The sequence below is a fragment of the Labeo rohita genome, chromosome 6 (assembly GCF_022985175.1).
Source record: "Labeo rohita strain BAU-BD-2019 chromosome 6, IGBB_LRoh.1.0, whole genome shotgun sequence".
Lineage (NCBI taxonomy): Eukaryota > Metazoa > Chordata > Actinopteri > Cypriniformes > Cyprinidae > Labeo > Labeo rohita.
In genome coordinates, this window is record NC_066874.1 from 35,405,266 (window position 1) to 35,430,466 (window position 25,201).

Sequence of the window (25,201 nt, forward strand, 5' to 3'; positions counted from 1 at the left end):
GGTTGGAGGTGATGAGATCAAAGTCCTCATTGGCTCTGACACAGAACAGGGTGTGACACACAGCAACACTTTCACACACACACACACACACACATTCGCACACTCCAGCGGAGACACAAACACACACGCAGGTGAGTCCAAATGCTCTATGTCAGTTTATTTCAGATAAACCATAAACAATAATGAGTTTACATTTAAAACTTTTATGTATATAAGTATTAAATGGCACATGCTTGTTGCTTGATGTCTGAATGTAATATCCAGAACTTCTGTATCAAGTCGTCTGTCTCATGATCCATGAACTCGTCTCACGGTCAGATTCAGCATCTGTGAGATGAAGAGCACACGTATGTACAGTGTTTAATGTGCGTTAGACTGTGAGCGGAGGGATCGCTGGTAACGAGAAACTGCTAATCAGCAGGGTGTGTAGTAATTGTTTTGAAGGGGGCGTTTGCTGGTTGATCAGGACGGGTAACTTCATGTCACACCCTGAGAATCAGGGAAAAAGGGCTGGAGATACGAGAACAAAACACACTGTTGGCACCTGCCACAAATATGCATGGCAACACGCCTGCAGCGCAATTTACATCGGCACGCAAGCACCAGCGCATTGTATGTGCCACATCATGACGTGTGTCAATCAAATTAAAGGAATTATTGCTTTCATACAGCTTCATAACAACAGAGGGTGTTGATTTCAGAGCACTGCCGTCCGGATTCACATCATGAGCACACAGACCAAATTCAGTAAGATCTTCTCTTCTATCATCTTATATTTACACATGCACAGATGAAGAACTGTCAAAAACTGTCCTGCTTGTATTTTACACCTTAAAAAGGAAAAATTGTGAAATGATATTTTAAAATCAAGACTGTTTAAAGATTTTTAATATTTAAAATATAGATATTTTGAGCACTATGACATTATTTTCAAATCTCATTACTGTAATGCAAAAAAAAAAGTTGTACTACTTGGTAGAATTATTATAGTGTAGTATTATAGAAAAGTTACTTTTAAAAGCAGTGCATTACAATATTGTGTTACTCCCTAAAAAAGTAACAAATTACCATACTTAGTTACTTTTTATGGAATGTAACGTGTTATGTTACTTTTGCGTTACTTTTTAAATCTGAGCAGGGCTTGATTGTTTTTAATATTAAAAAATTCTATTTTTGGCAAATGTAAAAGAAAAAGTAAATTCACATATGTACAGTAGAACGCAGAAGAAAAGTAGTTCAACACTTTATAGCAATAAAAAAAAGAACAAATGTCAGTTTATCTTGAGTCATTTTTGCTTTAGTGTGATCACTGAAGATCAGCAGCAAAGACAGTGGTTAATAAAATGGGATTAAATAAAAGGGATATTTGTATTATTTAACATATTTCATTATTGTAGGTTTGTGTCTTATTGAGTTGCATTTCACTGTTTTTATTAATTTTGAGGAATACTGAATCTGGTTTTTTGTGAGTGAGATGAATTAATGCATGTTCACATTTATTCTAGATCAGGGGTGTCAAACTCGGTTCGTGGAGGGCCGCAGCCCTGCAGAGTTTAGAGGCAACCCTAATTAAACACACCTGATCCAACTAATCAAGTCCTTCAGGCTTAATTGAAAACTGGATGGATGGAACAAAACTCTGCAGGGCTGCGGCCCTCCACGAACCGAGTTTGACACCCCTGTTCTAGAACTAGAGTAACATCTTACACCCAGTTTCTCTTAACATGGGGACAGGAGAGCTTTCAATTAATAAATGGGGAAAAAAAGTAACTTATATTTTCTTGTAAATAAAAAAGTAATGCGTTACATTACTTGTTACTTAAAATAATCTGATTACGTAACTTTTGTTACTTGTCATGTGTTACCCCCAGCACTCATTACAGTGATTAGAATTAGCATTGAGAATAATTGAAATTGCTACAAAATGTGGAGAAAATGTTTTGGGGGAAAAAAAAAAATGTAGTGCAGAAATGTTCCTTTTTTAATGTTATTGTCTGTTTTCTTTATCATGTGTAAAACTGTTATTATTTTACAGATTTTTGATCTTTAGATTATTTATTAAACCTATCTATCTATCTATACATCTATATATATATATATATATATATGTGTGTGTGTATTTAAGAATCCCTCTCTCTCTCTCTCTCTATATATATATGTTTTTTTTTTTTTTCTTTTTATTGTACTGCTTTGTCAAGTTCCTAAGGTTCCTCTTTGGGGGGGGAATCAATAAAGGAGCAAAACTAATGCTAAAATAGGCATCAATTCATTTCATAAAAGAAGTAATTTCTTTTCTGCATATGTTTTAATGAGATTCACCCTCTGCACAGGCATAGACATGTATAGGCGTGTGTACATTTACACGTGTGTGATGATGTTGTGTCAACATGTTTAAGGTGTGATGAATGTCGACAGCGGCAAGAAAAGAACCGTCCTGAAAGACAACAGCTGGATCAGAAGAAACCCAGAGGAGGACGAGCCCGTCGAGTATGACACACACACACACACACACACACATACACGTGATGTAGGAATGAAATGCTTCTAATGCTCATTCCTAATGCTCCTGTTGTGTAGTTATGATCCCAACCCTGGTAAAGCAGTTCTGAGTCAGAGGAAATCGCTGGATAATGTTGACAGGTGAAAATCATTTCAGTCAGAATCTTTTCAGCTGCTGCTTTTCATATGAAATCACATTCATGTTCTGTGTGACCACAGCAAGCCGCCGGAGGCCAACCAAACCCCGGTGAGCTCTGGGACATCTGTCAACTCCTTGACCAAGAGGTGCCTGAAAAAAAACACCTTAATACCATAATGTGTATATATATATGTGGACTAATGATTTCTGTCTCGTTGCTCTTGTAGGTACGGTAGCAGTCAGGAGCTGCTCAACAAGAGCAGGTTGGTTTAGGTTGGTTTAGGTCGGTTTGTGTCTCACGACTCATATTGTCAGTCGTTTGACTCTTCTGTCGTCCCGCAGCAGCACAAACACTAAGAGCAGAGCCGTCGGCCCCTCGTCGCCCACCAAACCTCCGGTCCCTGCCAAGTGAGAGCCGCCGTTTCACACAGCAATGCTGCGTTTAGGCCGCGTGTGAGTCTGTTAACCGTGTGACTCGCTCTGTTGCAGGAATCCGGCGCTCAAGACTCCCAACAGCTCCAGCTTCACAGCGCGGGTGTTCTCGGGAGCAAACACCAGCAGTAAACCGTGAGTGCAGAACCAGAGCACCTCTAACGGGTTAACACGCGTGTGGTAGTTGAGTTGTCTTCTGCTCATGTTTGTGTGTGCAGGTTAAGTCCTGTTAAGCGAACATTTGGTGAGAAACTTCCAGAGTACACAGCACCTCAAAATACTAACGGGTGAGTCGAGTGCGTTTGATGATCAATGTAGTGCAGTTCAGGACAGGCTTATTATTGTTAACTAAAGCTAGTTTATTTATTTATATATTTATATATAATTTATTTATAATTTTCTCATTTTAATTGAAAACTTAAAACTTTATGATACCTACAACTGAAATAAAAATTAATAAAAACTATATAGACACATATTAAAAAAAACTACTAAAATTGAAAAAACAAAACACACACACATAACTAAAACACAAAATTAAACAGAAAATGCAAAAATAAAAACTGATTTAAAATATTAATAAAAATGTAATAGTATCTCAATGATACTAAAATAACGCTAATTCAAAGATTCTTGTTTTATCATCTGAACCATTTTGAGCTTAAATATTTGCTAAAAGTGAGTTTTTTAAGTTAATATTTCAGTAATTTACCAACACATTAACATTGACAATTAAACATCACATTTCTCTAATCTCATTTATTGGTCACATGACATTCAGATAAACAAAATGTTGAATCTCTTTTAGTAAATATATTTACATTTTTTGTTTTACATAATGATTAGCTTTTAATCAATTGTAATATTACGTATGATCTCACTGAATAAGTGTTTAGTTTCATGGAAAGTTAAAGTTTGAATTCAGTTTTTCTCCAGTCCTGTTTAGTTGTTGATTATTATATGTTTTTACCAGACTCAAAAAGAGCAGCAGCAACGGAGCGCCTCCATCGACTCCAACACCCGCTCCATCGTCTGTGACGTGAGTCTGTTTAATGTGTGAACTCTGACCTTCAGTCAGTCAAAGCTGCAGTGTGTAATATTATCTGTGTGTGTTTGTTAAACAGCGTCCCGTCGTCACCAGCTCCTTCAGCCACGTCCCCGTAAGTCGTGTTCAGTCAGTCCAGATGTGAATGATGAGCTCCTCACGATTTGCTGTTATGAAGATGTTTTTATTGATTCCGCAGCAGCGTGAAGAGTCCTGCCGCCACGACTCCTGTGATCCAGCCCGCCGTGAAGAGCCCGACCAGGTGAGATTCGTCCTCCGTCAGCACACGTCATGAGTCTCCATCATCTGACGCTCTGCTCTTTGTTCTCAGGAGCGAAAGCGTGTCCGTGTCTACGCTGGTGTCCACGTCCTCAACATCATCGTCTCAGTAAGTGACTTTACGCTGACGCTCATCTGAATGTCACGTCGTGATCTCTGATTCATCTGTTCATGAAACAGAACCGTCATCACAAACACCAAAACATCCTTATCGACGCTGGAAGAGACTCCAAAACCTGTGGAGAAGCCCTCAGCGGACCTGAAGCTCAGGTACGAGCCCACGAGACGCGGAACATCACGTGTGATTCGGTCATGTACAGAAATAGTTCAGCCAAACATGTAAATGAGTTCGTTTGTTATATGAGGTTTGTATAAATGTGTCATTCCATCACTGTCTCACCAATGGATCCTCTGCAGTGAATGGGTGCCGTCAGAATGAGAGTCCAAACAGCTGATAAAAACATCACACAAGTAATCCACACCACTCCAGTCCATCAGTTCACATCTTGACAAGACTGAAGCTGAAACAAATCCAACACGAAGACGTTTTAAACCAAAATACCAGTCCATAATATTCGGCACCCATTCACTGCAGAGGATCCATTGATGAGCAAATAATGGAATGACACATTTCTACAAATCTGATGAAGAAACAAACTCATCCTAATCTTTTCTTCTGAGTTGCACACTTAAAAATGGAAGCAGATCATCAGAGAGCAGTCTGTCATTTCACTGGAAGCTGCAGTTCTGATATTTTGATTGAACAGATGTTCAGTTCATTCTAACTGTAACGTTGTGATGATATGACGTCCGTGTTCGTTTACATGCAGTGATGTCAGTTACTCCTCGACTCGCTCTCCATCGTCTCCAGCAGCTGTGACTGTGAACACGCGCTACAGCTATCAGACCCCCAGGTAACTGTCGTATACTCACTCTCAATCACTGCAGATCTTAAAGGACTCTCACTCATCATGTATTTTCCATCAGCGCTCCACTGGACGATCTCGCTGACACTTTATTGCCGACCCGGTCCGGAAGCGTTCAGTCACAACCCGTCAGATCACAGTAAGATCGATTTGTCGTCACACACTCTCTACATCAGATCAAACACACTAGACATGATGATAACTCATAATCACACATGAGTGTCTGTTTTCCTGATGTCAGAACACAAGTCAAGACTGTTTATTCAGAGATCCCCCGTCATCACCGACTCTGCGCTCGCCTCTGCAGACACTGGAGTCCAGCAGGTCAGAGATTCTCATTCGTGAGGTTCAGGTTCGGTGCTGATGAAAGTTCATTTTAAAAGTAAAGTAATGCATTACAATGTTGCGTTACTCCATAAACAAGTAAATAATTGCAGTACTAGTTGCTTGTTTTGTGTACAATTTTTATCACCTAAGATAGTCTTTCTTGTTTATTTTTAATAACAAAAAACCTTAAAGTTATATTTTTGGCAATTATACTGGCCTTCTCAGACCACAATTTAACTGAATAAGGCTCAGGCTGAAGGAAGAGCCTTGTGTTACTTGTTTGAAAAAGTAACTTATTCATTGTCATTTTAAAGGTAATGCATTATTAGTTACTTTTAAAAAGTAGCCTGATTATGTCATTTATGATTACGTTATTTGTAATGCATTACCCCAAAACAGTGTTGATGCACACATGAATGTCTGTTTTCTTGATGTCAGAACACAAGTCAAGACTGTTTATTCAGAGATCCCCCCGTCATCACCGACTCTGCGCTCGCCTCTGCAGACACTGGAGTCCAGCAGGTCAGAGATTCTCATTCGTGAAGATCAGGTTCAGTGCTTTTGAAAGTAATGCATTACAATATTGCGTTACCCCATGAACAAGTGACTAATTGCAATATTTAGTTATGCATTGTTACTTTTGCGTTACTTTTTGTCTCCTAAGATGGTCTTGCTTTTTATTATTAATAACAAAAAAAGTTATATTTTTGGTAACTATAAGGGCTCTTTCACACCAAAATTTAATTTAATAAGCCTCAGGCAAAAGGAAGAGCCTCTGCACCTCACTCACAAATTCTCTCAACATGGAGCAGAAGAGCTGTCAGTGAATTCATGGGAAACAAAGCAGCTTTCATTACTTGTTTAAAAAAGTAACTCAGATATTTCATTGTAATTAACAAGTAATGCATTACCCCAACACAGTGTTGATACACGTGTGAATGTCTGTTTTCTTGATATTAGAACACAAGTCAAGACTGTTTATTCAGAGATTCCCTCCTCATCACCGACTCTGCGCTCGCCTCTGCAGACTCTGGACTCGAGCAGGTGAGAGATTCACTCATTTATGAAATGTAGGGCTTTATTATTTTATCCAGTGCGCTGTAAGCAGATGTCTTGTGCAGGACGATCAGCAGTCGGGATATTTGTACGGTCTGTGGGAAACCCATCGCTGCATCAGAGAGGATGATTCTAGAAGATCTGAAGATCAACAGCCACACGTCCTGCTTCAGGGTAAAACATCAGTCGCATCTGAATGTGAATCTGACGCTCAGAGCTGAACTCTCATGTGACGTGTGTGTGTGTGTGTGTCTCAGTGTGCAGTGTGTCACTGTGATCTCGGCCGTCTGGAGGCGGGAAAGTCTCTCTGGGTTTATCGGGAGCGAGTGAACTGCGCAAACTGCTACAGTAAAATCAGAGGTAATGCGGTTCTTCATCACAGGAACAACACAACATTCAAAATCACCTCTAACTATCATGTTTTGTGAAATAATTATACATATCATAACACGCTGATTGTGTTGATTTCATTCGTTTCAGGTCAGTGGTATATTTGAGACGGACGGGGTCAGTCTACATGGAGACACTGAATATTAATAAAGACAATAATTCAGCACAGCTGATCTTATAAAATACAGCTGATTAAGATTTGAAATGGCATAAGGATATGAGGCATGCTTTAAATGATATTCCTGAGGAAAATGTTCACAGTATTTTTATTATAATGCTTTCTTAAGGGTTATTAATGGGCAAAGCTTTGATAATTCATGAGAATATATACTCAAATATGCAAATGCAGCCTGTTTTGTTGCTTTCATTGAGTGTAACTCACATTAATGTTCTGTAAGTCAACTGAAAACGTGATATATGCAGATAATAAAACTATATTCTGATTCTGACAAGAATTCTGTTAATGCAATTCATTCGATAGATGTGTGTGACCGAGTGTGTGCATGCGTGTGTGTGCGCATGTGCATGTGTGTATATGTGCGCGCGTGTGCATGCATGTGTGTGTGTGCGCGCGTGAGCATGCGTGTGTGTGTGTGTGTGTGTGTGCGCGCGCGTGTGCATGCGTGTGTGTGTGTGCGTGCGCGCGCGTGTGCATGCATGTGTATGTGTGCGTGCATGTTTGCGCGCGTGTGCATGCATGTGTGTGTGGTTTGAGTCCTAGACCACTGGAGTGAGGACAGTTTTGTAAAGTGAGGACATTTTGACGGGTCTTCACTTTCTGAGATCCATTTAAAGGCCTGCTTGAGGGACAAGACTTGATTTTATGGATCAGGTAATAATTGGGTAAAGGTTAGGTTTAGGGTTTGGGTGAGAGACTTAGTTCTGATGGGTAGGTTTAGTGTAGGGAGCTAGAGACTGCATTGTGTCAATGTACGTCCTCACAAATATAGTCATACAGAGTTTGTGTGTGTGTGTGTGTGTGTGTGTGTGTGTGTGTGTATTGTTTTTGCTACATTGTGGGGACCAAATGTCCCCACAAGGATAGTAAAACCTGAAATTTTTGACATTGTGGGGACCGGCTTGTGGTCCCCATGGGTACAAAAGCTTATAAATCATACAGAATGAGTTTTTTTGAGAAAGTAAAAATGCAGAAAGTTTTCTGTAAGGGTTAGGTTTAGGGGTAGGGTTAGGGTAAGTGTGGACAGTATACAAACCATTGCGCCTATGGAGAGTCCCCACTAAGATAATAAACCAGACGTGTGTGTGTGTGTGTGTGTGTGTGTTGGGTGGAGAGAGCGTGACAGTCTCGTCTCTGATTGGCTGAGCGTCTCCCGTGCCGTGTAGCGCTGCTCAGCCCATCGCGCGGCCGCGTCCTCGGTAATCTTGACCGGGCGTGTGTCTTGTGCTGCGCGCGGATGGAGGCGGCGGTGCTGAAGCCGCAGATGATGGCGGATGCTCGCGCCGAGCGGGAGGTGCAGAAGCTGCAGGAGCTCGTGCGGAAACTGGAGCGGCAGAACGAGCAGCTGCGGACGCGCGCGAACATCGTGCCGCCCTCTCCGGCGTGCTTGCGCCCGACCTCCTGCTGCATCCCGAGCCCGGCGCCGAGCCTCGCGTGCCAGTATTTCCCGCCGGACGACCCGTTTCCGTATTTCCAGCCGCATTCCGCCGCCGAGGAGGATGAGGAAGATGAAGATGAAGATGAGGATGAGGATGAGGATGAAGAGGAGCCGCGCGCGCTCCTGGACGAGCTGATGCTGCTGGACCTGGAGAGCGCGTGTCCGAGCGGAGAGTCTGACGAGACCTGGTGAGAATCCATTGTGTTATTACGAGTCCGGATTCACACTGAACACCAGGATGATCTGGTTCAGTCCACATTCTGCTGTGATTCAGTGCGGACTCGAACCTTCGCGTGTAACAGTTGTTTCTCTCTCACTCACTCACTCACTCACTCACTCGCTGCCCTAGATAGTCAACAGCACGAGGAGCAGTGAAGATGACAGCTGAACCAGATTCAGAGGACCTGAGGATGTTTCTGGCAGGACTGGAGTTATTAACCTGTCACTTGTGTTTGATTTATTATGGGTTTCCATTTGTGCCAAAAACAACCGGACTGTTTAGTAGTACATACATTAGCTCATGTCTGCAGTCCGTGTGAACTTGTTGAGATCAGTGTGTGTCTCTGTGTTGTTTTATTGAAGGCTGTTTATGGGCGTTTTCACACCATCTTACTAAAAATCTGATTATGATGACAAAGTGTGAAGATGAAACTCGGTGACTTTCACGACACGTTATAGAACAGAAAGATAAACGCGTCTGTAGGTTTAGGAAAACTCATGACTGAACTCATCTAAACATTCTGTTCAGATGAATGTCTGCGAAATGCACCGCAGAACAAACACACAAAGCGTAAAACTGAGCTGAACACACGACAGATGAAACAACAGCAACAGCACTAGACCGACAGAACAGTCTGCACTTTTTTTGGCACAAACAGAACTCCGTAATTAACGGTTAGGGTCTGTGGTCGGGTTTGGACGGGACTGCTGTTCTGAGCCGGTGAATCACATCGAGCAGATTGAGCTCGAGTTCGTCAGGGTTTGCAGGAAAACGATCACACTCGAACCACAGGACGTTCCGTCTTTGTTTTGTATTCAGAATAATTCACTGCCAGGTGGAAACAGGAGCTAAACAGGGAAATCGAGTAATCGGGAAGCCAATTAAGCGTCCGTCTTCTTTACGACGCGTCATGGGTCAGTCGTCAAAGCCAAATCTTGTGACTGAAGATTAGTGTCTTCTAAAAGGGTTCCTGAGTGTCCGAGGAGCTGAAATCATATTCACATTCAGTCTGATGTGCTCAGGATGAATCTGAGTGTGTTTGTCTTCTGTCACAGAGCTGATTCTGGTTCTGCTGTCTCCTCAGGCTCTACGTGTCTCCCAGGTCTCATCTGTGGTCCGGTGCCGGTCTGGACGCTCTGCAGTGGACTCGACACGTTCTGGATCGGCAGCTGCCCGAGCTGGACGCCGGCCGACACTCGCTCTGCCAAAGACTGGAGTCCGGTACGTCAAACCAGACCAGAACTGAGTCTGATTACTGTGTGAAAACATCAAAACTTCCGTCAGAATATGTCCATTTGCTTTCTGAAGTGACCTTCATTTTCTGCTGGCATCATCAGCCCCTCTTATTCACCAGCCGCCTTCATAACATACATAACATACATAATAAGATGTCTTGTGAATTGCGTAACTTCAACAAGTCAGTTCACCCAAAAGAGGAGATATTTCATCATTTGCTCCAAACCCATAAGGCTGATGATAGTTACAGTATTCTTTCATCATTTTTGTCCGTGCATTGAAATTCATGCAACAAATAACGTTTTTGAGAGAACGTCTAAATATCTTCATTTGTGTTCAGAAGATTAACAACAGTCTAATGGTTTTGGAACAATGTGAGTTTAATTGATTATAAAGCTCATTTCTGATGCAACTAGTGCTGTACAAAACAACCACAGCCAAACACGACCAGATAAAACTGGACTAAAATAAAGTCCTCTCTGCAGTCCGACTCAAAGTCAGCGTAAGAAAGTGAGTCTTAAGGTTTAAAAGCATCCAGGGTTCAGATATTTTAGTGTACTGTCCCTTTAAATTTACCTGCTACACACTGTAAAAAATGATAGTTATATTAATGGTAAAACACTTTAAATTGCTATGGTAACAACCATAATTGGTTAATTATTAAATTAATAAAACAGTAATTTCCCTTAATGTATTTAGTAAAAAAACCCTGATAAATCTAATGGGACATTTCATGTAATTTTGCAGTAAAATACTATTAAATTTGGTTATTTTTTCAAGTAATATTCTTTTAAATACTGTTAAAGGTTTTGAAAGTGAAAAAGAACAAGTTATATAATTAGTAAAAAAAGTAAAATGTCATTGAAAATTGATGAAAATAATTTTAGTATTACACTTGGTTTGTATTTTTTACCTTGATGTCTGTTAATGAAATATACTGTGCATTTTTTTCTTCTTTTGGCTGTAAATTAAGTAAAATCTATAAAACCTAAAATATCAGTACCGTATATATATATATGTTCATGGCTGAATTGTGGCGAGCACAGCTGCTGCTATTTCACCTTAAATTTCACAGATTGTATGTATGTACATAAGATTGAGGACAGTCCGGTATCAGCGTTTATCGCTCATCAGTGTGTGACAGACGAGGGCAGTGCGGCCGCTGGGGGTCATCGGGGGTCAGTGAGGTGCGGATCACATGATGAGAGCGTGAGGATTAACGGAGGGACGCGCTGAGCTTCAATGCGGCCCGCATAAAAACACAGGAGCTCAGAATAACCAGCTTCATCTTATTAACGCAGCTTCATCTGGTGCGTGAATAGTGTTAAATCAGCTAGTGCTGCTGAGCTGCTGAAGTGTTTGAGGGGGCGGAGCCATCAGGAACATGTAAATGAGAGAGTGTGACGGACAGCTCTGACTCTGGGACGCTTGTAATGCGTTCAGGATTTAGCGGTAAGCTTGTTACTCGGCTAAATAAACCCTGTGTCACATTCACAAAGACACATCTGAGCTAGTCGCAGCGTTAACCCCTCACTAACTAGTGCTGGCGCTCGACTCGGCTTCGCTGCTATATTCGGCCTGCAGGAGCGGGTTAGACGAGCCGTAACCATAGCAACTGTGTTTACATGAAAGGAGTCTGCTGTTCATGCTAAGTGCCGTGTAGCGTGTTATTACTGAAGCCGCAGTGCGTTCGGCAGATTCATCACTCGTGTGCGTGAAAATATCAGATGAATTATCCTGTTTGATAATGGATGTGTGTTTGCTGTCATGTGTTCATCAGTAAAAGGACACACTCAAGGCTCATAGATGTGTGTGTGTGTGTGTGTGTGTGTGTGTACTTGTTTTTGCTACATTGTGGGGACCAAATGTCCCCACAAGGATAGTAAAACCTGAAATTTAAAGGTTTAGGGTTGGGTTAGGGGATAGACAATATCGTTTGGTCAGTATAAAAACTATAGAAGTCTATGGAAAGTCCCCACAATTCACAAAAACAAACATGTGTGTAAATCCTCTCATGTGCTGAATGAATCGTTGTCTTCAGTCGTCTTGTGTGTCTCTGTCTGACACTCAATGGCTGTTTGTCCCTCAGTGGGTTTTTCACAGCATCTCTAACCTCTTCAAAACACGGAATTTCTGAAAAGAATTAAAAACATTTTTCATAGGGCAGTATTATTGTTAACATTTCAATAAATTATTGAATCTTTATGAATATAACTGATTGGAGATCCTTTTTGATTATTACATGTTAATTAAACCAATAAAAATTAAAATGGCAGAATTTGGGAAAAATAAAACGTATTTCAGAAAAAAATGAGATGAAATTTGGGAGGAAATTAATATGAATTTGGGAAAATAAAACAGAATTCTGGGAGGGAAAATTAAACAGAATTTTAAATTGAAAAATGTAATTAAATAATAAAAGAAATAAAAATTAAATTGAATTTTGAAAAAATAAAATGTAATTTGAGAGAAAATGAAATGGAATCTCTGAAAAAACTAAACTGAAAAATAATAATAAATTGAATAGCACCCTCCCACACGGCCCTTAAACTAGTGACTGACGTGAGTTTGTGATCGGTCAGCATAAACACACACACACACACACACTCACACACAGCAGCGGTCGGTGATGTTGTTCATCTCTGTCTCGTTCAGTCAGTAGATGGAGGTCTGGTTTCTCCTCTCCTGCTTTTCCTCGTGCTCGTGTCGTTGGAGTTTCTCCTCTCTGCACCTCCTCTCCCTCCTCCAAACCCTGTGCTCCCCTTCCCAGCAGCACCTCCTGTGAGAGAGCAGGTAACACACACACACACACACACACACACAGAGCTCGTCTCAGTGCTCCTCACATGACCTGCTGAATGTTGACCTGTTTATTGAGTGTCAAATGAAGTCAGTTCGCTTCAGATACCACATCGTGATGATGTTCCTCATATTTAACGTGAGGAAACTCCACATGTGTTCTGGAGAAGAGCGAAGGCTGGAGATACACAACATCTGAACAGGTTTTCAAACACGAGACATTACAGTGACAAATCAACACAATAACAGGCTTAAATATCAGACACATTTGATCTCCAGTGACTGGATGGATTCATAGTCTGAAGCTAAAAAAAACCCACCGCCTGTGTCCATCAGACACTGTGATTAATATGAAATCTGACAACTCCGATTACTGGCGTCGACTGGTCCAGACTGTGAATCAGGTGTAGTTGATTTCAGCCTTTAGCCGTTGATGTTCTGTGATTCTGTCCGGTCTCGTCTCGTCCTTCATCTGACAGAACTCGCACGCTCCGCCGTCACTCGCAGTAAGACCCGCTGACGTCACACCGTCACGTCTCCATGGCGACACCCAATCACACGTGCTGTCGTGTTGTTGTGTTTGTGATGTCGGTCAGGTCGTGGCGTCAGGCGCGGTGCGTTCGTTCAGCCGCCGGTGGACGGTGACGTGAGCGCGTCCGAGCCGGACGACGACTCCCTTACTCTGGGTTATAAACTGCAGGACCTCACGGACGTCCAGGTGATGGCCCGACTGCAGGAGGAGAGTGAGTATGAAGATCCATGCAAAACACGTCAGGAACACGCCACATTACACCACTGAATCAACAGGAATGAGTCATATACAGAAAAATAAAACCCATTTATAAAAACACGTTTATTCATTTTAAATATATGATTTACATTTCTGCATGTAAAATATTATGCATATTTAAATGTTTTACATTATACATATTACACTCTTATAAATAAAGGCATCTTTATTGGCACTGCTGTTTCCATGAAGAACCTAAAACATCCATAAAAGAAAAAGTTCTTTATAATGGTGGAAAAAAAGATAATTTATTTTTAATTATTAAAGTGTTCTTCACATGGTTCATTTAAGAAGTGATCACTAAAAAAATGCCTTTTTTTTAGTGACTACATCATTAGCTGTGTTTCCATCCACCTGTTTCTATGCGGATTTTGAGATGGATGAGGATGGAAATGCCAGGATGTGCATAAACTCTAAAAATGTGCCTGAAAGAACAAATGTGCTCAAAAGAGTCTTGCATTTTTATTTTTTATGTTTTGCACCAGTTTCTCAGAAAGTCACAGTTTTATTCTTTTGAAAAACGCTGCTTTTTTTTGCAAATATTTGAATGCAGTGTTCTAATTTTGCACAAGTTAAATTTGCAGCTCTGAATGGCAACATTGCTGTTTTGAGTTTAATTTATGCTGATTTTAATTAAAATAAGGACAGAATGTAGTTTGTGACCGTAACAGAGTAAAGAGAGTGTTGGTAAAATATGCAAAAGATCCTACAATCTTAATGCAAAATATAACTTCTTATTTAATGATCTTATTTTTGTCATGATGTGTGAATGGAAGCATGTTTCATCACTTTAAACCACCAGAGAGTGTAAAGCATGTGCATGTAGAATTTTAATAGCAGTGATTCATCCATCTGTGTAATTATATAGTACTGTTTATATGTTTGTGATAAAGCCACGTGATCTTAAACCCACAAACCCTGTGAAGAACACAAGCACCTCACATTCACCCTAAAATCACAAGACTGACAGAAGACCTCCATTTCCAGATCTGTCTTTTCTTATTTCCCTTCATGATGAAATGTGACGTGGGTGTTTTCTCTGTCAGGTTTGCGTCAGGACTACGCCACCACCTCCTCCTCCTCCTCCTCCTCCTCCTGTGAACCGTCGCAGCGCCAGCTTCTCCTTCCAGTTTGGCCAGCGCGGCGATTTGCACCTGGACGATGAGGAGGAGGAGGAGGATGACGACGAAGACTACGGTCAGTTACCGCCGCCGCAGCCGCGTCTGAGTCGAGCCGGACCGCTGCAGCGCGGCCTGCCGCATTCACACACCTTCAGCAGCATCAGGGACTGGACGCGCAGCAGCACGACTCCCACCGGCGCAGCCACGCAGACGCAGACGCCCGTCTACTGCGGCGACACGCAGCCCGGCCTCAGGAGCAGCTCAGGTGAGATCATGTGACATTACACTGATCACCTGAAGTGAGTTGAGCACAGACTGTGAGTCAGAGTGAAGGAAATGATGCGTCACTGACGGAGAAACAACATCACGACTGCAGCTCAGCATCCAACTAATGCAAGAAACGTAAACATTAAAGCTGATTCTCTTGTGTTCCTGTCTGTCGCTGTTGTACTTCCTGTGTGTGTTGTGTTTGTAATCCTCCATCATGAACTGCTGAAATCAGTTGAAAATGAGAGTAAGTTGATCAACTTTAATGTTTTATTAAGGAATATGTGACCCTGGAGCACAAAAGCAGTCATAAGTAGCACGGGTATATTTGTAGCAATAGACAACAATACATTGTTTGGGTCAAAATGATTGATTTTTCTTTTATGCCAAAAATCATTAGGATATTAAGTAAAGATCATGTTCCATGAAGATATTTTGTAGATTTCCTACCGTAAATATATATATACTTTATTTTTGATTAGTAATATGCATCGCTAAGAACTTTGTTTGGACAACTGTACAAGTGATTTTCAGTGGAAAGATTATTTATGATGCATAAATCTCAATTTCAAAAAATTGACCCTTATGACTGATTTTGTGGTCCAGGTCACAAATATGATACATTTATTGATCGTTTGTGATGATATGTCTGGATGGGCTGATGGGTGAAACTCACTGATGTTCAGATGTGAATGAGTGAGTCTCTAAGCATCTTAATATAACACACACACAGAGTCTCAATCCTCTTAAAGCACATGAGATGTAATTGGGCTTTAATCTAATGCGAACATGTTTTACTAATGTTTGCGGCTCGTGTTTATCTCTCATGCGTGCGATTGGCTAATCTGACAGGAAGTGCTGTTTCCTCAGATAAGCTGAGGAGGAGTATGCCGAACCTGCTGATGTCTGCGGCTCTGAGTCCGGTGCAGTCGAGTCCGGCGCTGCCGTCGGCGTCCATGAGGAACAGCCAGAGCTTTGACTCGTCCAGCGCTCTGACGCGTCTCCAGACCTGCAGTACGTCTCCAGCGCGTCTCTAGGCCTGTCGAAATAATCAATATAGCGACTCAACCCACATTATATGCACGAGACCGCAATCATTTTTGGCGATACACTGAGCCACAAATCTCCACTTACGCACACCACACTTTACATTTGTTTTCCTGTCTTTACAGAGGGACTTGTTCATATGTAATATGCTTGATTACATACAACATTTTATTCCCCAAAAACTGTGAAAATAGATTGTTTTCTGTCTGTTCTAAGTATTTTGTGAATTATGGGGTGACAAATATGAGATACACAAAATTCCCTCTGTAAGAACATTTGACTCTAATATGTCAAAAAAAAAAAAATTGAAACTGACTTTTTTTCAAAACGATGTTTTGATTTTTGCTAGAATTTGCTGGAAATGTATGCAAATTAGTGCATATTTCATGAAATAATGCCTCATATTTAAACCTAACATTATAGAAACCTTGTAATACAAAAAACTATTAATTTTTTTTTTTACCCTATTCACCTGCAGTGTGTTTCCTTAAGAATGAAAAGTTTGTTGTCATTTGAAAGTGCGCAAGTCTTCTTGCATTATTATGTTGTTATATTATGATTATATGGCAGTTATTTCTGGGGTAATATATTGCGCAACAACAAGTTGTTATCGTAACAGGGTCACGCATCACACCGCAGCAGCAGCGGCGCGTTCACGTGTGTCAGTCTGATCTGATCGTGTGTTTTCTGTTTCTCTGTTTAGTTCCGGCTCCCGCGCAGCTGCAGAACCGCGTCCAGAGCGTGGGGAACTTCTCGTCCCGTCAGACGCTCAAAGCCACCGCCTACGTCAGTCCCACCGTCAAGGGCCCGTCGCCCATGACCTCATCCGTCAGCTTACAGAGTCTGTCGGTCAGCGGGATCCCTAAAGCGGCCGCGTCTCAGATCCCGTCTCGCAGCGGTCTGCCGCGGCCCGCGTCCTTCATCGCCAGCGGCTCCGGCCCCCGCGGCAAACTCACGGCGCCCGTGCGCAGGTAAATGCGTCACGTCCGCCGCCCGTCCGCAGCTGATGCTGCTTCAAATCCTCAAAGCTGCTTTAATATTAAACTCCAAACTCGCTCGGATTAAAACCTAAAATGAGTAAGTTATGAAAAAATCAGGTTGAGATCCTGAAGAATTTACATCTGCTGACCTAAAACCAGCGGATTGAGCGTGTAAAGCAGCCGCTGGCATGAAAACCGCATTAATGTGAGCAGTTATGATGAAGCTCCACCACCGTAAACTGATTACAAGCAAATGACTCACGCTTACTGTAACACTTTACTCTCAGGCCCCATTAGTTAACATCAGTTAATGCATTAACTAACAATGAGCAGTGCATTAGTTACAGTGTTTATGACTCTTTGTTGATGTTAGTTCATGTCAGCTAATAATATTAATAACAGATGCAACTTTTGATTTTGCTTGTTTGAAAAACACTTATAAATCTCTCACTGTTCTACATTATCACCAAATACCGGTTTCAATCTAACTTGTTTTCTCTTGATTAGCAGATTTTGTGTTCCTTTTTTGATCTGTTTGATCTTGATCTCACTGGTCTGGGCTTGTGCTCCTCAGTTTCCTCTGAATATTACCATAATTATCCACAAATAATGCTTTTGTACTCAAAAACTGATCAACAGTCAATCAGTTCCAAAAAAAAGAGAATCCAAGATTTGGTGATCATATAGCGTAATAAGAGATTTATATGCTGTTTTTCAAAGACCAGAAAAAATCCCAAAAAGTACAGAAATGATCAGGTTTGTTTGTTACGTTGTTAAACCCAAAGTCAATTAGTTTTAGTCCAGTGTGATAACATTAACTTTCATTTTCAGGAAGAAGAAAATCCTTTCTGGGTCAAAATGACTGTAACACAATATCGGAAGCCTATTATTTTTAAAATGTTACACCTGTAACCGTATTATATGTGCTACAGTGCTCGATTCTGATGAGTCACTGATGATTATTTTCATTTCTGTGTTGGTGAAGTTTGCTGACGCCGCCGAAGAGCCTGGCGACGCTGAGCGCGCTGCGAGACGGGAGCTGGCGCGACGGCTGTTACTGACGGAGCCGCTGGTGAAGGACGGGTTTGGAGCGTCCTGCTGGTCGGGGCCGCTCGCTTTATCACCAAGTGTTCTTGATGAGCGACGCTGGAGCTGAGCGCGGTGAGGAGCGTCTGACGGGCTTCCTGTCCTCCAGAGCGCACGGCAGCTCTGTATGCAAACGCACGCACGCACGCACCGGCGTCACGCGTTCGGAGGATCTGAGCGATCGCGGGCGTTCGGAGGAAACGCCACACATGCTGCTAAATCGGGGCCGCGCGGCTCCTCGTCCCTGTGCTAAACCGATCGTCTGAAACTAAACCGCTTGAAATGGTTTGTACGATTGTTTGAAGTTGGAATATGATTCCATTTTTATGATTTTAAAGGTCTTAACCAAATTTCAACAGGTTTTTAACTATTTACAGGTACGTAAGACTTTAATGTGAATATGTTTATATGATTAATAGTGCTTTTTAACTTATCACGAACTCTTAAATCACTGATCTGAACGGACCAATTATTGCACCATTTGTAAACGTATTTGACTTCAATTCACGTTTTGATTATAATTGTTCTCGTTGTATTATTTGATGTTGCACTTTCGCTGTTGATGTTTGATTATTTCTTCATTCTGTCTGGAATCAGGATGATTTTCGGAGGCCACAGATGTAGCGCTGTATTTATTTAGGAGTCTTCTCCTCGTCTTCTTTACTTCATTTATTGTGTAAGATATACTTAAAAGAGGGTTCTTCATGTTTGCACATCCTTTCTGCAAATGCGGCACCGTTTTCTTCTTAAATATTTCTGTATGACTGATATTTTAATGGGTGTGTCTGTATTTAAAGTCCAAATAAAGTTCTGTTTGTTTTTTATGATTGTGTGCTGCTGATGTTTTCTGTTCTGGGAATCCAAACATTAGAACATCCACTTTACTCCTATAGTCTCAGAGTGTTTGGCAGTAACACATTACAACTAATGTAATCAGATGACCTTTTTTCAAGTAACTAGTAAAGCAGTGCATTACCGGAAAATGACTTACTTTTTACTGACTGACAGCTCTGGTGTTGCCATGTTGAGAGAAATCAGGCGTAAGTGCAGAGTTGTTCTGGTGCAGTTCTGGACTAAACCTCAACATGCGTTTACTGCACAAAAACAGTGAAATGCAAATAAACCTGCAATAATTAAATATGTTCAATAACACAAATATCCTTTATGTATTGAAGCATAAAGGATGTCTTCAGATAAACAACATTTGTGTTTGTTGGGTCCTGTTCTTCATGTGATCCAGAAGGTTTGTTTGAGCGGCGCCCTCTACTGTACAGACACGAACTTACATTTCCTTCAGCCTTATTCATGTCACTTTGGGTGTGAAAGAGCTTTCGCTTATTTCAAAAATAGAACCTTTTTTATTAAAAACAAGCCAGCCCAGGGCAGATGAGAAAAAGTAACGCAAGAGTAATGTAACGCGTTATTTTCCATAAAAGTAATTAAGAAACGCAATTATGTGTTAAGGAGCAATGCAGTATTGTAAAGCATTACTTTTAAAAGTAACTTTCCCTAACACTCTGTGGTCTTTTATACATATTTTGTTTTAGTCCTTTTAGTACATACAGTTGAACTAAATTAAAATGACAAATGTTGTCTTGGCAGGTCGCTGAAATAGACAGAATGTTTTCAATAGTTTACTTAAGTTGACGTTTATTTTATTTTATTTCATTTCATGTAATAATATTATTCTTTTTATGATTTTAGTTTTACTTTTATTTACCTATAACCCATAACCCTGCTGACTGACTGGATTTATTCAGGGTTTTAATGAGTGATCATCTCTGTCCTGCTGATGTTTTTCACTGCACGTTGACTCAGGCGTTGCTCCATTTCTCTTCAGGGTGAGAGAATTTTTAGCCCAAATGTAAAACATTTATTTGATCTTACTTAGGATTTGGCTTTTATGATATATTATTTAACACAACTTAAGTAGGACTGACGATCACCTTTTAATAAGGACTCGATATAACTTTACTGGTGAAAATATTTCAGTTCTGAAGTACAGTCAGTGTCTCTGTCAGCGTTTATGAGAGTCGTTATTTCTGTTTCTGTAGTTCTCGAGTGTGCGGTGCCGCTATAATAATAAAGTAAAATAACTTCAAATGTGATTTAAGAAATCTTGAATCATGTTGGTTAATTTTGGAAAAACACATCTTCCCATACCGGGAGTCGAACCCGGGCCGCCTGGGTGAAAACCAGGAATCCTAACCGCTAGACCATATGGGAGGACCTGATGAAGCGGCGGCCTGATGCCCTCTTACAGTTACGGCACATCACAAACGTCATCGAGGGGCTGCGAAACATCATTTTATACCTTAATGTGGTTTGAGCTCAATAATTAAATGTCAGTAAAAACGAATTTCAGTCTTGTTTTAATAGCGCATTTCCGGTTCGGCATCAAGGTTTGTCGCGCCGTGAGTGACGTCATTTCGAAGTGCCGGCAGTGAGCGCTCATCAGCGAGCATGTAGATTTGAGTCAAACATTTACGTACATTTAAGGGATTTGAAGTTTTCATTCTTCAAAATGTAAGTAAGCACGAGTATTTTAATCAGACATGTAAACAACTCGCGCCTGAGATGTGATTCACACGCGATCGGTGTGATGAAGTGTCTCTGTTTGTTTGTGTTTGTAATCAAGGGCTGATTACTGGAAATCACAGCCGAGGAAGTTCTGTCAGTACTGCAAATGCTGGATCGCGGATAATAAACCCGTGAGTGAATGCAGACACGCATTACAGAGGTTTATGTGTGTTCATGTGTGTGCTGGAGCTGAATGTTCACTGAGAATGGTGTCGTGTTTTTCTCGCAGAGTGTCGAGTTTCACGAGAGAGGAAAGAATCACAAAGAAAATGTGGCGGCTAAAATCGCAGAGGTAAAACACGAACTGCTGTGGTCAGAACACAACACTAGTGTAGTGTGTACTGCATTCTAGCGGATGTTATGTGCTCTAAATAATACACACTGCAAAGACAGAGCATTTCTGTACTCACTATGCACATTTAATGCATGAAGTACACTGATGAACTAATACATTTGGCAAAAGATGCAGCACAGAACAGCAGAAATGCCATCCCATAATGCAGCGGACTGGACCTCCACTCTCAGTGTGAATGAATGAAGCGGAATGATTTAAAGTCACCATGTTTTTTATGGAATATTGCAGTGGTTATTATATTTTTAATTGTATATATTTTTATCATCAAAATATGGAACCTAATAAGAGAATCTGTAACAGAGCCAGGAGTCACATGACCTCCTTATGTTTAATTTCATGAGTCATTGTCTCAGAAATATAATTATTTTAAATTTTCAATTCTATGCAAAAAGCTTTTCTTGTTCAGACTGATTGATTTGAGCTCCTGTTCATTTATTCGCAACGCAAATGGAAGCTCCAGTGCTTTGCATTATGGGATACGGTGTGTGTGTGTTGTCAGATGTAGTGGGTGTGGTCTGTAGTGTGATGATGAAGTAAACAGCATTTTGGCTGCTGCTGCTGTCAGAGCTGCGTGTGTGTGAAGATAAGAGCGAGACGCTCTCTGATTGGCCGGCGGCGCTCATGTGACCCCATCAATGTTCGCGACAGATTAAGAAGAAAAGCGTGGCGAAGGCCAAGCAGGAACAGAAGATGTCAAAGGACTTTGCAGCGATGGAGGAAGCGGCTCTGAAGGCGTATGAGGAGGATCTGAAGAGACTGGCGGGTCAGTCGTCAGGTGTGTAGATGTGTGCGTGTGCGTGTGCGTGTGCGTGTGATGACATTGCTCCTCACGGTTCTTCTGTTTCCACAGGTGAGAGTGTGGCTCCGTCCGAAGCTCGGTCTGAAGCTCCTGTTAAAACACAGAAGAAACACAAGAAACAGCGAGCGAGCGTCCCGTCAGAGAGCAGCAGCCGCGACCGGATAGACGTCTGGCTGAGAGGAACCACGGGCGACGGCCTGGAGTATTACTACAACACCGTCACTGGAGGTGAGCTGATGTTTGATATGCACACGCGTGTCTGTCCGTGTTCTTCATCGCTGACCGTGTCTTTGATCTCAGAGTCTCAGTGGGACAAACCGGACGGGTTTGTGGACGAGAGCTCCCCGTCGGCCATGGGACAAACACAGGTGAGGGCGTCTTTGTGCACGTCTGTGAGTCTGAGGTTCACGTGTTCAGATCTAATATTGTGTTCACGTGCTGCAGGAACCGTCAAGCGGTGCGTGGATTGAGGCCGTGAGTCCTGATGGATACACATACTACTACAACACTGAGACCAGCGGTGAGACACATTCAGATTCACGTCATCACAGTCTGCATTAGACACTGCAGAATACTGTGAAGTGTAGATGATTAATATGATCAAACTTTGGTGTCAAAACTGTTTCACACACAATCTACTGCATGCCTTCTGTCGTCTGATTGATAGTGTAGAGTTTTTATCCAGTCAAAGATCTTTTAGTGAAACTGTACAAACGTCCTCCTTCAGCTGGTGCTTCACGTGTGTTTTGGCTGTCAAATCTTGACTGATTTTGATCAAGTAAACATCAGAATAACTGCAGTCATATTTCAACACTTACTGGACTGAAGCAGCTCGGCTTTACTTGATTCTCCATAATTAATTTTTTAGTTTCAAATCTGATCATCAGGATCTTTTGAGGAACGTTTGTTTCCAGAACTTTTACTTTCACTGTTCCTCAGTGGAGGAATGATCTTCACAAGCCTCCAAAACATCTCAGGAAATGTTTATTTGTTCATCTCTCAATCATCGGATTGCGTTGCTTATATGTTTGGATCACTTCAGTCTCATCTTACTAACACATATTATTGGAGATATAGAGTGACCACTCATGTTTACATCATTTTATGACAGTGTCTGCTCTACTGTTATATCCTGAGCAGAATCGAGTTGGGAGAAACCGGACGACTTCGGTCCAGAGGACATTCGTCCTCCTGGTGTTGAATCTCCTCGTGCGGAGACGCCAGCAGCAGAAGATCCGTCTCCTCCTCAGCCCGAGTCTGTGTCTGGAGCCGAAGACACGTCCGACCCTCCTGAAGACGCACCAGAACCCGACGAATCCAAACAAACCAGTGTCCCCAAGATCAGTTTCAGGGTGAGACGCTGTTATTCACACTCACCGTATTGACATCATAACACACACAGAATGACACGACCGTGCGTTTGATCTCCAGAAAAGAAAAGAAGAGACGATCCAAACATCAGCGGACGACGGAGAAGAGAGAAGCTCAGATGAAGGAGGAAACGGGGAGGAGAAACGGGAAGCGTCGGCTGTGACTGACTCAGTGAAGGAGGACGAGACGCCCGTGAAGAGACCCAGAAAGACCAATCCATACGGAGCCTGGGAACAAATCCAGCTGCAGGAGGATCCATAGTAAGACACACGTCATGTTATGAATTATTTAGTCCATCTGAAGCTGATCAGATTATTGACAACAAGCCTGTTGAGTTTTTCTAAAGCTATTCATGGTAATATTAATAAGAGATTATAATATTAATACATGCATTATATATAATACATACATTATACACACACACACACACACACACACACACATATATAATTGACCTCATAATTGTAATCAAAATGTCAAAACTGGATCTTCCAGTCAAATGACAGACGTCTTCTAATGGTCTAGTCTGGTTAAACTTTGCCCCTTTCTTACAATCCAACACAAACTCTCATTCAGATCCGCACAGTTTTCAGAGCCACGCCCACATCTCAGCATCCAATCAACCACCAGCCCATAGAACGAAGTTCCACCCTACAATCTTTTTTAAATGATAACATTTCTTCACAATATGGAAGAAAAGATGTGTTGCTACTTGTGTTTCTTTGCTGCTTTAAATATTTTATTTTTAAGGAGATTTATGCCAATTTGTCTTATATTTCACACGTGTAGTGTTGTGTCAGTAAAGCACCAGAGCTGTCACTGCATCATGTGTTTGAGGTGTGCTGGACTGACCAATCAGCATCCAGGACAGTGTTTTCAGCTCCTGACGTTTGTTTGTGTTCCGCTCCGCAGCGAGAAGGTGGATCTGCAGCTGCCGCAGGTGGAAAGCGCCGCTCAGACTCCGGCCGACGTCCCACCGGAGCCCAGGCCCAGATTCAAGGAGCGCACCATCACGTCCCTGGGGGCCGAGAGCAGCGCCGGAGCCACGTTCAAGAAGAGGAAGACTGAGAACGGCAAGTCCAGGAGTCTCCGGCAGAGAGAAACGGACGAGTAGAAGTTTCTCCAGGAGACTATAAGACTGAGACGACGTTACAGCAGCGTCAGAGTCTTCAGAGCTTCTTCGTTTTAGAATTTTTGTATTTTATATATTATTGGCAGGTGATTGCCTTTACCTGCTTTAAAAATACTTTTTTGTGAATATTTCCAGGGATCAGTTTTTGGATGTTTTTCCGGATGTCGTGGTGTGCGCGAGTGTGTCGTGTGTGTTTTAGAGGATCTGTAACTGTTGACACGAAGAATCAAAGCCATAGTTTAATGAAACGCTTTCTATCTTACAGATAAATTGTTCATCTCGAGTCACATTAAAACTGTTTTTGCATTAAAACTGCACCAGTTCTTCACTGTATTTAGTGTCCTGTAACGCTGGGTAGTATGTTTTATTTCTTCTTGCTCTTTGAGACAGATTACAGTTAAGCCTCATATCAACATAATTCACACTGAATGAGCGTGTGATGATGATGATGATGGCGTGTCATAAATGTTTCTGTGGGCGTCTGATAGGCTCAGTGCCTCCACGCTCGATGATAGTCGCTCTCCACACCCACATCAACAAACATTACAAGCCAAAACAGATTTCACCAGCACCACAATACGAGAAATTATAACTTAAACGGACAACTACTGTGTGTGTAGCTGACTTCTACTGGCGTACACATACTCACATGGAATTATTTAATATAAATAGCAAATCTCAGCTGCTTGATCAGTTCACCACCAAAATA

General features: G+C 41.6%; 2 protein-coding genes, 1 non-coding gene and 1 pseudogene across 3 annotated transcripts; 3 read left to right on the forward strand and 1 right to left on the reverse strand.

The window, feature by feature from the left end:
* Positions 1–12: 12 nt before the first annotated feature.
* LOC127166484 (sciellin) lies at positions 13–7,537 on the forward strand. Its single transcript, XM_051111779.1, has 21 exons — positions 13–131; positions 672–747; positions 2,397–2,487; positions 2,578–2,640; positions 2,719–2,784; positions 2,866–2,901; positions 2,981–3,046; positions 3,128–3,205; positions 3,289–3,357; positions 4,044–4,109; positions 4,195–4,230; positions 4,315–4,377; positions 4,447–4,503; positions 4,575–4,664; positions 5,225–5,308; positions 5,382–5,459; positions 6,086–6,169; positions 6,608–6,691; positions 6,769–6,877; positions 6,961–7,063; positions 7,184–7,537. The coding sequence occupies exons 2-21, from the start codon at positions 726–728 to the stop codon at positions 7,198–7,200; spliced, it is 1,362 nt and encodes a 453-aa protein (XP_050967736.1). The 5' UTR covers positions 13–131; positions 672–725; the 3' UTR covers positions 7,201–7,537.
* A 906-nt stretch (positions 7,538–8,443) lies between these two features.
* LOC127166482 (SLAIN motif-containing protein 1-like) lies at positions 8,444–19,079 on the forward strand (annotated as a pseudogene).
* Positions 19,080–20,409: 1,330 nt separating this feature from the next.
* trnae-uuc (transfer RNA glutamic acid (anticodon UUC)) lies at positions 20,410–20,481 on the reverse strand. Its single transcript has one exon. It is a non-coding gene; the product is annotated as a tRNA-Glu (tRNA).
* Positions 20,482–20,666: 185 nt separating this feature from the next.
* On the forward strand, positions 20,667–24,809 carry wbp4 (WW domain binding protein 4). The gene is made up of 10 exons (XM_051113358.1): positions 20,667–20,781; positions 20,894–20,966; positions 21,065–21,127; positions 21,839–21,965; positions 22,041–22,217; positions 22,290–22,357; positions 22,434–22,509; positions 23,130–23,341; positions 23,421–23,620; positions 24,273–24,809. Coding segments are annotated over exons 1-10 (1,200 nt in total). The 5' UTR covers positions 20,667–20,779; the 3' UTR covers positions 24,475–24,809.
* Positions 24,810–25,201: the final 392 nt, after the last annotated feature.

Excerpts from the sequence above, each read along its gene's own strand:
- LOC127166484 (XM_051111779.1), top strand. The coding sequence starts at position 726 with ATGAGCACACAGACCAAATTCA. Across the intron at positions 2,641-2,718 it reads TCGCTGGATAATGTTGACAG|CAAGCCGCCGGAGGCCAACC; the intron begins GTGAAAATCATT and ends GTGTGACCACAG. Across the intron at positions 4,665-5,224 it reads TCAGCGGACCTGAAGCTCAG|TGATGTCAGTTACTCCTCGA; the intron begins GTACGAGCCCAC and ends GTTTACATGCAG.
- wbp4 (XM_051113358.1), top strand. Across the intron at positions 20,967-21,064 it reads GGATCGCGGATAATAAACCC|AGTGTCGAGTTTCACGAGAG; the intron begins GTGAGTGAATGC and ends TTTTTCTCGCAG. Across the intron at positions 22,358-22,433 it reads CGGCCATGGGACAAACACAG|GAACCGTCAAGCGGTGCGTG; the intron begins GTGAGGGCGTCT and ends CACGTGCTGCAG.